This window comes from Urtica dioica, chromosome 3 (assembly GCF_054948205.1).
Source record: "Urtica dioica subsp. dioica isolate 48M chromosome 3, U.dioica_male_clone48M_v1_H2, whole genome shotgun sequence".
NCBI lineage: Eukaryota > Viridiplantae > Streptophyta > Magnoliopsida > Rosales > Urticaceae > Urtica > Urtica dioica.
Window position 1 is genome coordinate 39,682,126 of NC_142758.1, and position 16,304 is coordinate 39,698,429.

Below are 16,304 nucleotides of genomic sequence, written 5' to 3' on the forward strand. Positions count from 1 at the left end.
ACCAACATCGTGAGGGATTAGGCATGTAGGACTACTCACATCTTCTTTGAGTCAAGTGGGAGTTTGTTGTCAATGGTGCCCACAAGAAGAGTAGTAGTGTCTATTTATGTACATTTGATGTCATATAGTCTTACGAAGACTCTTGCTTGTAATTGCTTATTCATTAATAAAAAGTTGAAACGTTCATTCAATCTTTCTTTGTTTGAAGCTTTATGATAAAACCCTAGTCTTTTAGTCCATAAACAAACTTAACAACTTACGAAGAGACAAATGTAGATTTGCATGAACAAACTCTTCGTAGTTTGCTTAAAACGATATATTCGCAATCTTAGGGTCAAAGGACTATTGACCTCAGTATGATTGTTAGAAGAATCTATGATGTCTGGTTATGAGGCATTGAGAGTTGGGGACTCTATAGTTCTTCTAAGTATCTTCCGAAGGTACTGAATTGACCAGTGCACTTCTAGAGACAATATAAGAACAAACCATTTAACCTCTTATGTCTCGAAGTCACTATGTATGAATTGCATCATGCTTACCTTAATCCTGAAATGAGACATGTCATTTCACACCTTAGTATTCTCATTTGAGAAAGTCAAATTTCGGACTCACTATGTGATTCCGAACAAGGCCTATTGGTGAGGTACTAAGTTGTGAGTCTGTCATGAGTAACTTTGTGAAGTTCTCATATATATGGAATTCATGTACAAGATTGCTGAAATGCAATGTATGTCACCTCATGCTTTGTTCCTTGGAGTGTGAATAAATGAACTGGCCAGTGTCCAAATTGAGTCCTGACTCTTTTGGATGAAACAATGTGACTTGTTAGCTCCTCGTCAATACATTGTTTCTAACTTATTCACAAGCGACAAAGGAGTTGAGGAAATAACAGCTAGAAGGGTAAAATGGTAATTTAGTAAATCCCGACTAGCTGATGACATTCATGAAGGGTAGCATAGATAATATTCAGTGGATCCGCTCATTATAATTAGGTCGAATTCTTGAGTAGAAAACAAATTCATTTGAACCGAGAGATTTTCAGTGTCAGCTCTTTAGTGGAGTCAGCTGGCATTAAGCTAAACTTGGAAAAGGTTTGTGAACTTTTGAGTCCAAGTGTTTAGCTAAAGCTTTGTTCATTTGGGTCCATGAGGTCACTGTCACGAATCACATCGATAGGAATAGTTAAACTGGAAGCTAAGTCAAAACAAGAACGAAAATAGTCAAAAGGGTATTTTTGTCTTTTGAGACAAAGGATGAAATGAATGTCAATAAATTTTTTGACAAGTTCATTTGATGACTTAATGTCACTCGGCCATAATATGATTAATTGGGCCTTGTGGATTAATTTCATTTCATAAGAATTTTATTGAAAATTCTTAATGGGCCTTTTTCATGTTGTCATGAACAAAATGGAAAAGCTTCTAGAAGCCCCTTCTAGAAGGTGATAGGCGCCCATAATACCCATAGGAAGAGAGAATATTTTGTGCATAAATGTATCAAGATACTTGCCAAAAGAAAAAGAGGAAACAAATTTCCCCTAAGAGGAAACATGGTGGGCGCCCAAATGTGGTCAAGAGAGAAGCAAACAAAAGAGGAAACAAATCCAAGGACTTACTTGTTTTGTCTTGGACGTGCACCTCTTTGAAGGAAAAGGGAAATTGGCTCATGAATATGTGATATTCTATAGAAGAGGAAACTACCTTATTGAAGGTGAGACCTCTCCTATAAATAGGAGCCTCATTCCACACTTTTCATTCATGCAAAGTTTTAGAGATTGAGAGCTTCTCTCTCTAGACTTGGCCGCCCCTTCCTCTCTCTCTCTCTAGTTTATATTTTCGATTATTTCTTGTCTTGGCACCTAGGTCCTCACTCGACCTAGTGTTTAGCTCTGCGACTTCGAGACTCGTTCTTAAGTCGTAGTGTTTAAAAGTGCCCACTCACTGATTCCTTCTTTTCGAGTGATTTAGTGATAGAAACTTTCGTGGTTGCTCGAGGTGCCGAGGAAAGAAAGAGAGACGTGCTGCGAGGGGAGACGAGCGTTGCAACTTTCCAAAAGCTTCTACAAGGTTCAAGCTTCAAGAAAGGTTAGTAACTTTAATAGCTCATATTAGTTTTTATTTACATGCACATGCTCTTGTCTAGGTTAGTAAAAACTAGTTTTACTTTAAAAGAAAATTTTTAAAATTCCGCCGCTTAACGAAGCGTTAAACTTTTTCTCAAACCCTAGATCGATTCCAACAATGTATTCCTCGCCGCGGCGACAATTCGCTGTCGCCGCGGCGAGGATTCTACAACGCTTTTTTAAGCGTTGTAGAAAGGTGTCGTCGCGGCGAAAATTGTATACTGCCGCGGCGAGGACATCTAGGGTTACCTCGTTGCGGCGATGACACATTTTCGCCGCGGCGAGAATTTTCTGGGTAACCCTCGCTGCAGCGAGAATTTGGTTTCGCCGCGGCGAGGCTCCTACAATGCTTATTATAAGCGTTGTAGAAGCATCTCGCCGCGGCGCGAAATATACATCGCCGCGGCGAGATCCTACAACGCTTAGAATAAGCGTTGTAGGAGTGTTTTAAAATCTGAAAATTTCAAATTTTTTTAACTACTTGCCCATTTCATATACTATACTTAGCGTTTTTTTTTCAATTTTCCCTCATTCTCATTCCTTATTCTACTTCATTTATTCTCATCTCTCTCTCCACTACTCATCTCTCTCGTCCCTCTCTCTCTCTCTCTGCCACTCTCTTGCCGCCCCGCCCCTCTCTCGCCACCACTCTCTCTCTCCGTCCCTCACCTCGCCCTCGCCCCGCGCGCTCTCCCTCACCTCGCCGTGCGCCCACGCCCCCGCCCCCTCCCTCACCTCGCCTCACTCATCTCTCTCGGCCCCTCTCTCTCTCTCCGTCCCTCACCTCGCTGAGCCCCCGCGCCCTCGCCCCGCGCGCTCTCCCTCACCTCGCCGTGCGCCCACGCCCCCACCCCCTCCCTCACCTCACCTCACTCATCTCTCTCGGCGCCCCCGCCGCCGCCCCCTCCCTCACCTCGCCGTGCGCCCACGCCGCCCTCCGGCCCTCACATTGCCGCGCGCCCTCCGGTCTCACCTCGCTCGCCCACCCTCGCCGCGCGCCCTCACCTCGCCGCCTTCGGCCATTACCTCTCCGGCCCTCATCTCACCACCTTCTCTTCGCCGCCCTTGTGCTCGTCCAACTCCGGGTAATTTTTTTGAACATTTTTACATGGACTTATTTAGTGTGAATTCGATATTGATTTTGAAATTAGGAGATATTGTATTGGATTTGAGTTTATTGAAATTAGGAGAAATATATTTGATATTAGATTGAATTGGGATTGAAATTGTGTTTTTGTTTAGAATCGGATTGGATTTGAGTTTATATTGTGATTGGAGTTGAGTTTATATTGGATTTTTGTTACATTTGAGTTGAAATTTTGATTACATTTGAGTTGAAAATTGAAATTATGTTTTGAATTTTGTTTATTAGATTCAATGTCGTCCACTACTACTACTTCTAGCAGTAGTGGTAAAAGAAAAATTAGAAGACAACTAGCGCTTAACTCCGATGAACAAGGAAAACGAAGAAACACTCTTATGGGTCGGGTTAATAAGGCTAAAACACTTGGTAAAAAAATCCCGGTACAATTTGATGATAAAGGGCAACCAATCGGTAAAGAGGGTGATGAGTTGTCGAGTTACTTTGGCGTGTTAGCAAGAGAACACGTTCCACTTTCGATGCGTGATTGGAGATGTAAAGACAACGCCCAAATTAAAGAACGGATTTGGAACGAAATGCAAGAAGGATTTACGATTCCTATCGAACAAAAACACGATTGCCTTATGAGAATCGGAGAAGCCACAAGGTTATTTCGTCATGAGATATACAACGATCTACTCAAAGACATAATCAACGAACCAATCGTCTTAAAGAGACCGGCTTGTATTTTGAAATACTATACAAGTATCACCGAAGAAGATTGGATAGCATTTGTTGAGTATAGACGAACCGAAATGTTCAAACAAACATCGGAACATGGGAAATCAAATATCGGAAAAAGTGTGTACAAATCTCGAACGGGCCGAAATGGATATCGAAAGCTTGATCAAGAAAAGGTTAGATTCATTTTTTTTCTTTTAGTTATTTCAAATGTTGCAATTATTTTTTAATTTATTATATAATTACTTCTTACTAGCATGACGAAACGGGGGAATGGCCTACGAAAGAGGAACTTTGGATTGACTCGCGAATGAAAGACGTAGATAACTACAAGGATGAGAAAGACAAATTGATGGGAGAAAAAATCGTAAGTTCTTTACCTTTGTTATAACAATTAACCTTGTAATTTTATTTTCAAATAATTTTATGTGTCGAAAACGTTATCACAACAAGCATCGCAAGGGACATGGTTGCCGGAATCGGGAAAGAGTGTTTTGCAAGAAGCTTTGGGAACGTCGCGAGTTTGCGGTCAATCCAAACACACGTCGCGTTTCAAGTACTTTGTTCCTCCAACGCCCAACGAAGAAGTAATGAAGATGCGTCGGGAAATGAGCATATTAAAGTCTTTGGTGATGAAGGCCTTCGGTGGAAATGGTAGCATTAATGTCGAGTCGCCTAGTGTCGAGCAAGTGGAAGAGAATCTCAACACGAAGGTTGTTGATGATAAAGAGATGGCAAATGTTGAAGAACACGTCAATGAAGCGGTCTCTTTAGGTATGTTTAATTTTTTTTATCTATTTATTAAAGATAAATGTTTTGGTATTAAGTTATTGATAAAATTCTTGATTCGCTTAGAACACGACGATGTTGATGATCGTCCGAAGATCGATCCTATCATTGTTGATGATCGTCCGAAGATCGATCCTATTGTTGTGGAAAACCCAATAGTGTTCGTGCTAGTTGCTCTTTGAATCCAACCACGCCGGTGACACCGAGTTCGGATTAAAGCGTCGGGTGTCTTCTTTTCATTGATGACACCGAGTTCGGAGGCACAATTCATGTTGCAAATGGGCGAGCGTACATGAATAGAGGCGTAGTTCATTTCTCACCTTTGGAGGAAGGAAATTTACGCGTGGCCGTTTTGGGGGTTTTGATTAAAAAAGCAAAATTGCCAATTCCCACCGAAGAAGCTCAAACCATTGAAGATGCTATAGGCGGGTTTGTCTCGTGGCCGAAGAGACTCATGGAAATGGACACGGGAATAGAGAGTCGCGGTCCGGTTGTCAAACAACTCTCAAAGCTCGGTTTTGAGAGTAAAGCTAGCATCGATGATGCTAAGAAGATTCCGTACAAGGTGATTAATCCCAAGTATCGATTGCTCGCTCAACATGCCAACAAAGTAATGTTACCGGAAGGGGATGTGATTATGGTCAATGTTAGTCCAAGTCTCACGGCTATCCCGATTCCGGTGTCATTTGAAGACATTTCCGATTTTTTGCAATACTTGGAAATTGGCGCGGGGAGCATAACGGTTTATTTGGAGTAAGAGTTTTCTTTATATGCGTTTTTTAATATCAATATTCAATATTTAGTGTTTTGATCAACTAAATATTTGTTTGTCATAGCTATCTACGCTCGAGGCTAGAAAAGGCGAAGAAGACTCGAAATTATTGTTTTATAAATCCGAGCTTAAGTTCGTATATCGAAAATGACGACGAGGAGGCTTATTTGTCAAAACAAGTCAAGGACGTTGGAAACGTGGTACGAGATTGCAAATTTGGTGAATTAGTTTTGATGCCGTATAACAAAGGTGCGCATTGGATGCTCGTTGTCCTCGACCTTTGGAGAAATAGCGCTATGTTCTTTGACCCGTTGAGAAATAAAATCCCAATCGATTTAAATTGATTGATAAAAACGTAATATTTTGATTTCTTAATTAATTTTTATTATAAATCGTTCTAGATGTTTTTTCTCTTATAATCTCCGTGTTATATAGGGTTCTTGTTGATTTCAAGCTCGAGCATCAAAGCGCCCATAGTAACGGGCAATCAACGTACATCAAGGCTTGGGACGCTCCGAGACAAACGGGAAACACGGAATGCGGGTATTTTGTCATTTCTTATATGCGTGATATAGTCGTAGGAGGTGTAGGAAAATTAGAAAATAAGAAATCCTATACAAAGGAGGATTTAGAGAGAGTTAGGGAAGAATGGGTAAGTTATGTACAAACATTTATTAACTGTGATGATTAGCTAGTTTTTTTTATTGAATTATGTATTGGTTGTAGATGTATATATTAGATTTTGAATGTTTTGAAGATGAGGATATTTGAAGATGAATGTATATATTAGATATTTTTTGTATTAAAGATTATTTTCAGGTGCTAGTATCGTGTAAAAACAGATTTTGGATTGAAAATAAATGATTCTCGCCGCGGCGAACTATACTTCTCGCCGCGGCGGGAAATATTATTCGCCGCGGCGAGAAAAGATACCGAGAGCAGGCAAATTAGAAATCTTAGTCTCGCCGCGGCGAGATTTTTTCTTCGCCGCGGCGAGTTTTAAAAAAAAATTCATCGCCTTCCTACAACGCATAATTATCCGTTGTAGAATAATCTCACCGCGGCTAAGATTTGACTTCGCCGCGGCAAATTTCTCGCCGCGGCGAAGTGTAATATTCGCCGCGGCGAGTTGATTCTACAACGCTTGGCAATCCGTTGTAGAATGTTGTCGCCGCGGCTCGCAACGTACCTCGCTGCGGCAAATAACTCGCCGCGGCGACGTATATTTCTCGCCGCGGCGAAGTGATTCTACAACGGATTCAAGATCCGTTGTAGAATATGTCGCCGCGGCGAGAAATATAATTCGCCGCGGCGAGATGTTTGAAAATATTTAAAAATTACACAATGGATTCTAACCGTTGTAGAAGCTTCTACAACGCTTAAAAATCCGTTGTAGAATCTTAGTTTCTACAACGGATAATTAAGCGTTGTAGAAAGCTGTTGGATTCTACAACGGATTTTTAAGCGTTGTAGAAGCTTCTACAACGCAGGATTCTACAACGCTTAAGAAGCGTTGTAGAATCATTCTACAACTATTTTTAAGCGTTGTAGAATCCTAGTTTTGTAGTAGTGTGTTCTCATAGAATTTTATTCTGATCAATGTTTGGTTAAGGACAAGCGTACGATGAGAGTGATGCTGGTGGCAGCTCTTAGAGATGGCCTCTATCAACTAGATTTTTCACATTTAGCGGCTCATCTCAAGACTCCATTTCAAGCGCTCGTATCCAATCTCAATGGACACCTGTTTTCTTGGTCAAATGTCAACAAACCTGTTCCTGTCTGTCCAAGTCATGTTACTTGTAATTCATCAAATTCTGTTGTCAATAAAACCTGCAGTCAAGCTTTAGTTTGTAACACACAATCAAACAATCATAGAACTTCTTATGCAAATGTGTGGCACAGAAGACTAGGACATGTACCAAAAGATATTATCAACTACATTCTTAAGTCTGTACAAAGTCATATCTCTATGAATAAACTGCAATTTTGTTCTGATTGTGTGATTGGAAAACTACACCAGTTCAATTACACTCCTGTTGAAACCAAGACCAAATCACCTTTTGAACTTGTGCATTCCGACTTGTGGGGTCCTTCACCGGATGTGTCTCTAGAAGGGTATAGATACTACATACACTTTGTAGATGATCTAACCAGATTTACATGGATTTTTCCCCTCAAAACCAAATCAGAAACCACAAATACTTTCCTGAGATTCAATGCTTATGTAGATAGGCATTTTAACACAAAAATCAAATCCTTGCAGACCGATTGGGGGGGAGAATACAGACCACTAGTCCCAATTCTACACAAACTTGGCATTGTTTTTCGTCATCCCTGTCCTCACACTCATCAACAACATGGAAAAGCCGAACGTAAACACCAACATGTCACAGAGTTAGGCCTCACTCTTCTTTCCACAGCCAAACTACCCTACAAATTCTGGTGGGATGCCTTTGTTAGTGCAATTTTCACAATAAACAGGATACCCTCAAAGACTCTAGATATGAAATCACCCTTTGAACTTCTTTACCAAACTAAACCTGATTATCAATTTTTCAAAGTGTTTGGCAGTGCATGCTATCCCTATATGAGACCCTACAATACCAACAAATTCAGGTTCAAATCGAAACTTTGTGTATTCATTGGTTATAGTCCAAGTCATAGAGGCTATAGGTGTCTTGACAAAAGTGGTCGCATTTATATAGCCAGGTCTGTTGTTTTTAATGAAGCTCTTTTTACCTATACCGAAATGTTCACACAGGAAAGTCAAAAATCTTTACCCCACAGTCACACACAGTCACAGTCACCTATGTACTTTCCTGTCAGCGTCTTGTCTCAATGCAGGAACACAAATCACAGTGAAAATCAAAACCCACAAGACAATAGTGTCACACCAACAATTTCAGCCAACTCTCCGTCTGATACACAGTCCTGATTTTACACACAAACCCAACATACCACTGAAGACATTCCACGAGTCAGGTCTGCCTCACCCCTACAGATTGTTTTACCCATCAGACCAACAAAGACACCTCCAGTCACAAACAACACACACAACATGGTCACACGGTCAAAAGCAGGAATTACAAAACCATTGACTTTTAATGTTGAATCTTTAATGTGTAGTGATATAGAAGAGCCAGTAACTGTGAGTGAAGCTTTGTCTAACCCAGCTTGGAAAGCTGCTATGGATGTTGAATTTAATGCTCTTCGGGATAACAAGACGTGGTCCCTAGTCCCAGCTGAACAAGCCACCTCTATCGTCTCCAACAAGTGGATTTTCAAGGTTAAACAAAATGCAGACGGGTCACTGAATAAACTCAAAGCTCGCCTGGTTGCTCGTGGCTTTGAACAGACTCCGGGGGTTGATTTTTTTGAGACGTTTAGCCCGGTGGTCAAGCCGTCGACCATCAAGGTTATCTTCACATTAGCTGTGACGTTCAAGTGGGAGATTCAACAAGTAGATGTCAATAACGCTTTCCTAAATGGAATACTCAATGAAGATGTCTACACATACCAACCACAGGGGTTTGAAGATCAAACCAAGCCGTCTCACATATGCAATTTACACAAAGCATTATACGGCCTTGAACAGGCTCCGAGAGCCTGGTATGAACAGCTGAGCACTACACTAATCACTTGGGGTTTTGTTAACTCAACATCTGATAGCTCGCTCTTCATCTACAATCATGGCAAAGACTGCATTTATCTACTAGTATATGTAGATGACATCCTCGTCACTGGCAACAACTCAACACTCATTGCCAAAGCCATTGTAGACCTGGATAAGTCTTTCAAGCTGAAAAGCCTTGGTACAGTGAGCTACTTCCTTGGATTTGAAGCAACCCGAGACGAGTATGGCTTGACGCTCACACAGAAAAAGTACCTGAGAGACCTGCTACACAAGACAAATATGAGTGGCTCATCTCCAAGTCCCACACCCATGTGTCAAGGAACAAAGCTCAGGAAGGCAGACAGTGATCCGTTCGAGCAGGTCTCGCTCTTCATGAGTACAATTGGATCTCTCCAATACCTGACTATGACTCGACCTGACATTGCGTTCACTGTCAATCGGCTCAGTCAGTATGTCCAAGCACCAACTGTAACACACTGGCAAACCTGCAAGAGATTACTACGCCATTTGGCAGGCACACAACATCAAGGACTACGCTTCACAGAAGCCCCATCCCTTAATCTAATGGCATATTCTGATGCAGAATGGGGTGGAAACCTTGACGACTGTCGGTCAACCAGTGGAATCTGTGTTTTTCTTGGGTCGAACCTGATCTCTTGGTCCTCCAAGAAACAAGAAGTGGTCTCGCGCAGCTCCACAGAATCCGAATACTGAGCTTTAGCATAAACAACTGCAGAACTGATTTGGCTAAAATCACTGTTTAGTGAACTCGGAGTAGCTCTTGATCCAGGACCCGCAGTAATCTGGTGCGACAACCAAGGAGCTGCCTCACTTGCTGCCAACCCGGTTTTCCATGCCAGGACAAAACACATCGAGATTGATGTGCATTTTATCAGAGAGAAAGTGGTTTCTAAAGCAGTTGAAATCGGATATGTTCCTACATCTGAGCAAGTAGCTGATATTTTTACTAAACCACTGCCTCTACCTCAATTCCAGTTTCTTGTATCCAAACTAAACATGACCCCATGTCCAGTTTGAGAGGGGGTATTAAACATATTGTACAGAGCTAGTCCTGAACTGTTAGATCAAGTTTGTTAGACACGTACGGTCACGAGTATATCTCACAATTGTATTTATATCTTTACCAACTGATTGGTTAATCAGTTAGTCAAATCCAGTCAATGAGAAGAATCGCTTCGTCTCAATCTCTCTCGTTGATTCTGTTAATATATATATATATATATATATATATATGGTATGACAAATTTTGGATATTTATTTTATTGGGGCTTGAGGGTTTTAAGCCCAAAACAATTATTGTATTCCAAGTAATTGCTCAAGTAATAATTTATAGATTTATTATAGGGTAATTTAGCAAAGTAGTCAAATCAAACCTAATAGATTGCTAAATAGTCAAGGTTTTGTAAATAATTAGTAAATAGCCAACACCAATTAAGTAGTCGTCCAAAATTACTAGAATGCCCAAAAACAATTTCCCGCCCATTCGCCCATTTAATGATGAAATAAAAAAGAAATCAGGAAATTTCTATTCCCGAGATTTTCGGTTATTAAACCTCTTCATTAACCGTTGGACCATTTACTCGGTCAAAAGAAAAAAACGTCTTTAAAAAAAGCTCTCAAAGAAAAAGAAAAATCTTTGTCTCTCCTCCTACGAAATCCAGTCCACCATTGCAGACCTCCGATTTCGGCTGTAGCAACTCTCTCAGGTATGGATTTGTAGATGTTCTTGATAGTTTTACATGTATTTACTAATTTCAGAAAAAGAATTACACAAAAAGTGGAAAGATAACCTGTGTTTTTGGATTCGATTTATAAAAACATTTATTTTGTGTTAATTATCTTCGTCGTCGATAAAGATTCATGTATTGTAAATGGATGTTAATATTCGTATATAGCTTATTCATAATCCTAGATTTTTTTTCATAAACCCTAGAAATTTCAGACGAGATTTGGAGGTTCGGGTTTTAAATGGCTTGATGTATGTTGTATATTTACATATATTTACTGCATAATATGTCTAGTTCTGAATTTGTTATAATTAAATTGGAATATTAACACGTATTTACTGCAAAACAGGGTTAGCAGGGTTCAACCACGATGACGAGAACGAAAATAGCTGCCGTCAGAAATAGAAGTTTCATAATAACACCGTCTACCGAAAACAGTTTGTAAATCATTTTGATTACATTCTGTATTTACACAACTTGACAATGAGTTATGATTTTTCAGCGATTGACGTTCAAAAAGCTTCACTGCAACATAACACCGACAGTAAATATACGTAAATACAAAAGTAATTTTTATGGAAACCGGTGCGAGAATATACTATAATTAAAAGAAAAAGAATACACCACCTGATTCATTCAGAGAAAACCCAGCCATCTTGAGGATCAGTGATATTTTCAGACGTGTGAATGATTTTTGGCTATCAAATTAAAAAGTAAAGAAGTAATTAGAACAGTAAAAAAAGGAATAAAGAAAAAATATATAAGGAAACCAAATCAACAAATAGTCAGACGTGTTTAAATAATTACTACAAATAAGGAACTTCTAAAAATTCCCTCATATCTGTTCACACGCTCAAATTCGTTCAAAAATAAAACTTCCGGAAATACAAAACAATTCAAAATTTAAAAAATTTCAGAATTTAAATTATTAAAAGGGCATGATTCAGAATAGAAAAAACAAGTAATTGAGCCATGTTATCCGAGTGACTATTTACTTAATATTTACAAAACCTTAACTATTTAGTAATCTATAAAGTTTGAGTTGACTATGTTGCTAATTTTTTTGTTTATTATATTAGATTTTTGGTGGCAAAATCTTAGCCATTCATTTGAGAATCTCACTAGTATAAATAGAGGTAATTTATTTGAGTTTGTATCAAGACAAAAATTACAAACACTCGATAGTACAGCATAACATTTTCTTTCCTAAATTGCCTACTCTCTCTCTCAAATATTTAATCACTTCTCCACCTCCCTACAACTTTCTTTGGCTAATAAAATTTTGTTCTGTTGTTTTAAAATTAGAATTTATGAGGCTGTTCATAGTTTGATATATGCCCTGTTAATTGTGATGTCTAGAGATTTTGTCCAAATTTTGATTGAACAAAGAATACTGCTAATCATCCAGTACGCCTAACGACGCACGTAAACCAAATACAAATGTGATGCTACATCTGAAAAACGAAGGGACCTATGAAAATATCGAATGCTATAAGATATTATGAATTCACTGTGGATTGACTTTGAGATTGAAGATCACGATACGTAACTTAAAATTAGAATTCTAGAATTCATCAGCTCTAACAAGTACTCGGTCGAAAATAAATGGGACACAAAATCCATGAAGGATGAGCCCAAAAAATTACTTCCTCACAGGATCCCACGCCAAAAGGATATACATCCTACATGAGATATAAGGTCATCTTACTAATTAGTTTTCATATATGGAACCTCCTGACAATTAGAACGGATTAAGGAGACGATTGATGTGTCCACGAATCAAGCATAAAACAAATATTATAGTATATTTGTCACCAAATAACAATATTATTAACTATGCAGTATCGTTCTATGAATGAATTATTGTTTGACACTGAAGTCTTTTAAGATTGAAATGAGCTTCAAACCGGGTGTAGAATTACTTGGACGCCGTACTTTGGGCGAATTATGATAATTTGAACTGGCGAGTGAACATAGGTCGGTGACAAGGTAAATGAGTAGCGTTGCAGAATCATTGCCAGAGTTATCTTCACTTCATTCAATGCTAAGTTGAAGCCCACACAAGTCCGAGGCCCCATTCCGAAAGGGAAAAAAGCAGCGGAATTGTTCCGAGTGGCTTTAGCGATTCCATCGGAGAATCTATCGGGTTTGAAAAGGTGCACATCTTCTCCCCATATTCGAATATCGTGGTGAAGTGCTAGAATTGGCACGATCACCGACACGTTCTTCGGAATATTAATGTTTCCCAATCTAACTCCTCTCTTAGTCTTTCTGGGAATGGCAATCAGCGGAGGATATAATCTAAGGGTTTCATTGAGAATCATGCTCACCTGATTCATAAATCAAAGAACTCAATAGCGTGTAATAAAACAAAAGGAATACGTACCCATTTTTGTTGTTGAGATCATGAATACTACCTTATACTTGCATGAATAAGTAATAACAATAAAAAATAAAAAAAAAAACATCTTCAATCATTCTACTTGTTTTTTTTTTAAAAACCATAATAAGATGGGTGTACTTGTAACTAGTGGAGAATATTTTGTACGTTTTTAAGGATTCCGAGTTTTTTTAAAAATAAAAAAAAAAAAAAAAAAACAAGTATGTGCTTACACATTTAAGTTTCGTAATCCCATCTGCAGTTGGATTGCTTTGGTTCCCGAATAGTCGAAGGACCTCCTTTCTTGCTTCTTCTTGCCAATTTGTGTGAACTGCTAGAAGATATACCGTATAAGCAAGTAAAGCACTTGTGGTCTCATGTCCGCCAAAATAAATGTTTTTACATTCATCAATGATTTCGTCAAATGAAATCCTTTGGTTCTCGTTGGCATTGTAATAAGCTTTTAACATTCCTCCAAGAAAATCTTTTCCAAAGCTACCATCGTCTTTTTCTTTGGTTTCCTTCTCTTCTCTTTTCCTGACTTTTTCGGTGACGTATTCATATAATGTTCTCTCAAGCTTTTCAGATTCTTTTTGGTCTGCTGATTTGAAAATCTTGCTGCAATATGAAAAACCGATTAGTACATATGCTCGTCACTTTTCTAGCTCACAATTTCTCCTTGGGTAGACTCGAGATTACCTTAGGAAGGGAATCCTTATTTTATACATGTTTTTGCCTGCAATTGTATTGAGCTTTTCTAACGTTTTAAAAATGACCTTCCCATCTTCGTAAGGGCTCCCAAATGCAGTCCTTGAAATCACGTCCGAAGTCAAGAGCTTAAAATCCTTGTAAACGTCGATCTCTTTTCCTTCGAGATATCTCCATTTTTTTAACATTACCTCAACACTTGTAATAATTTCCGGTATCATACTCTGCCAACCATTTTCACATCAAATTTTACTATCGCACGATTATCTTTTGCTTATTGATATACGAGCATACAGAAGAGAATTTGATTTGATGTTATATGTAAAAGAAAATCTATAAGCAACCAAGCCATATCAAAATATTATATTCGCTAACTATATTTGGTTATGACCAATAATTAATTGAAACTTTTAACCGAATAGCTCCCACTTATTAATTGTCAATTACCGTTAGGAAAAATTCTCAATTAATTATTTTTAATTGAATCAGTGGCTAATTAACTATATAAAACCAAACAATGGCTATTATTTAGACTTCAAAGTTCTATTTAACTATCAAACTTATATATGTAAAATACAAATATTCTTTTGTTATCTCATTTTTGGAAGAAAAAAATATGCGAATATCTCTATTTTCATTTGTCTTTCATATATTTTATGTCGTTTCTTTTTACTCTTAAGCGTTTCATAACATTTTTATAGTTGTCTATAATTTTCTTTAAACTAACAAGAAAATCATCTGAACATTAAAATATATTCATCTCAGTAAATTCCATTTTTAATTTACGTATTTGTGAAATGTTTTTAAAAATATTTAGCCCATAAGAACATTAACTAATCGTTGCCATGCCTGGCTATAGAAGTTTAACCGCCCACTTAGCCATGGAAATATAATTCTATACAAATATATACGATTTATAATTAAAACGGATTCAAAGCTTATAATTTTAAAGAAATTGTTATATATATAATCAAATGATTAACCTCAATTAAAATTATAGTTGAATTAGATATATATTAATAATTTATACCAACAATTGATTTTATTAAAGACTTTCTTAACTAATAAAGTAACCATTATATTAAATAAAATTGACAAAGGTTCATCACTTAGCCTCGTAATAAATTAAAATATTTATTTTGGACTAATTTTTAAGTTATAAGAAAATTCTAAAAGTTTAATATAAAAGAAATCGTAACCCTCCCTTCTCTACACGTTTATTACAGCCAACAAGTAGCGACAGCTACAAACTGTAGTAGTCGAGGTCAACTTTTTTTGGCACATGGAAATAAATATTTTAAAATTAATATATAGAAAACCTAAAATTAACTTTTTCTAAGTTTGACCTTTTTGGCTTAGGTCTTTGGCATAATCCTAGACTAATTTTCGGTAGGGCTAGTTATCTATAATTTTCATTTGGATAGCGAAAAATGTAATAAAATAAATTATGTAAGTTGCATAGTCTTACTATTAATCTTTCCATTTGGAATGCCGGGTTGTAGATTTTCCTCATTTTCGTCCACTTTTCACCGTCAGCAGTTAATAGTAGACCATCACCCAATATCTTCTTGAAGAAAGCGGGAAGTTTCATTTTCGGATAAACATTTTCTTTGTCGATTAATATTTCCTTGATCAACTCGGCATCAGTAATAAGCAGTTGAGGTTGGGGACCAACCCATTCAAGATAATTATTTCCTGTAGAAGATATGAAATGAAGATAATTTTGAATAACACATAATAAATATAACAAAATTAGCAACTGGAGGATAAACTTAAATGTATTTAATTCCATTTACCGTATAACCTAGTCCAGCAATGAACCTGAGGTAGAAGTCTAGGATATATGTTGTGATCAGATAAACCCAAAGGCTTCGACATGGCTTCGTTTCGCATGCTAATAATCTCTTTAATGTTGCCGTAGACGAAATTGTAAGGAGGGCCTTTGATTCCTTGTAATGCCATCTGGTTCCTTAGGCGATTCGGGACCCACCATAGCTTGTAGAAGATCATAATGATCGGTAATAGAAATGATGATACCAAAAACAGACCAGAGAGATGGATTGTCAAATAATTCACAGAAGTTGATGAAATCATATTTTTTTTGTCGATATTCAGTATGGTTTAAGCTCTTTCTGACCATGAGCCTCTATTTGTAGGGCTATCTTGCCTGAATTTGGTAAAGGAGGTTAGTTTATTTGAAGAGTACTAGGCAAGTAAGCTAAGCGAATATTATATCAAATAAGTAGCAAACTAAGCCACCAACGTTTTGTAAATTTTTTATAAATAGCCAATTTGTAAAGATTCTTCATATGCAATAGTGTAAATATTG

General features: G+C 37.8%; 1 protein-coding gene across 1 annotated transcript; it reads right to left on the reverse strand.

Moving 5' to 3' along the window:
- Positions 1-12,607: 12,607 nt before the first annotated feature.
- On the reverse strand, positions 12,608-16,069 carry LOC149402762 (cytochrome P450 CYP749A22-like). The gene is made up of 5 exons (XM_089608519.1): positions 15,772-16,069; positions 15,444-15,670; positions 13,967-14,199; positions 13,501-13,885; positions 12,608-13,217 (listed from the first exon to the last, which is right to left on the reverse strand). The coding sequence occupies exons 1-5, from the start codon at positions 16,067-16,069 to the stop codon at positions 12,789-12,791; spliced, it is 1,572 nt and encodes a 523-aa protein (XP_089464645.1). The 3' UTR covers positions 12,608-12,788.
- Positions 16,070-16,304: the final 235 nt, after the last annotated feature.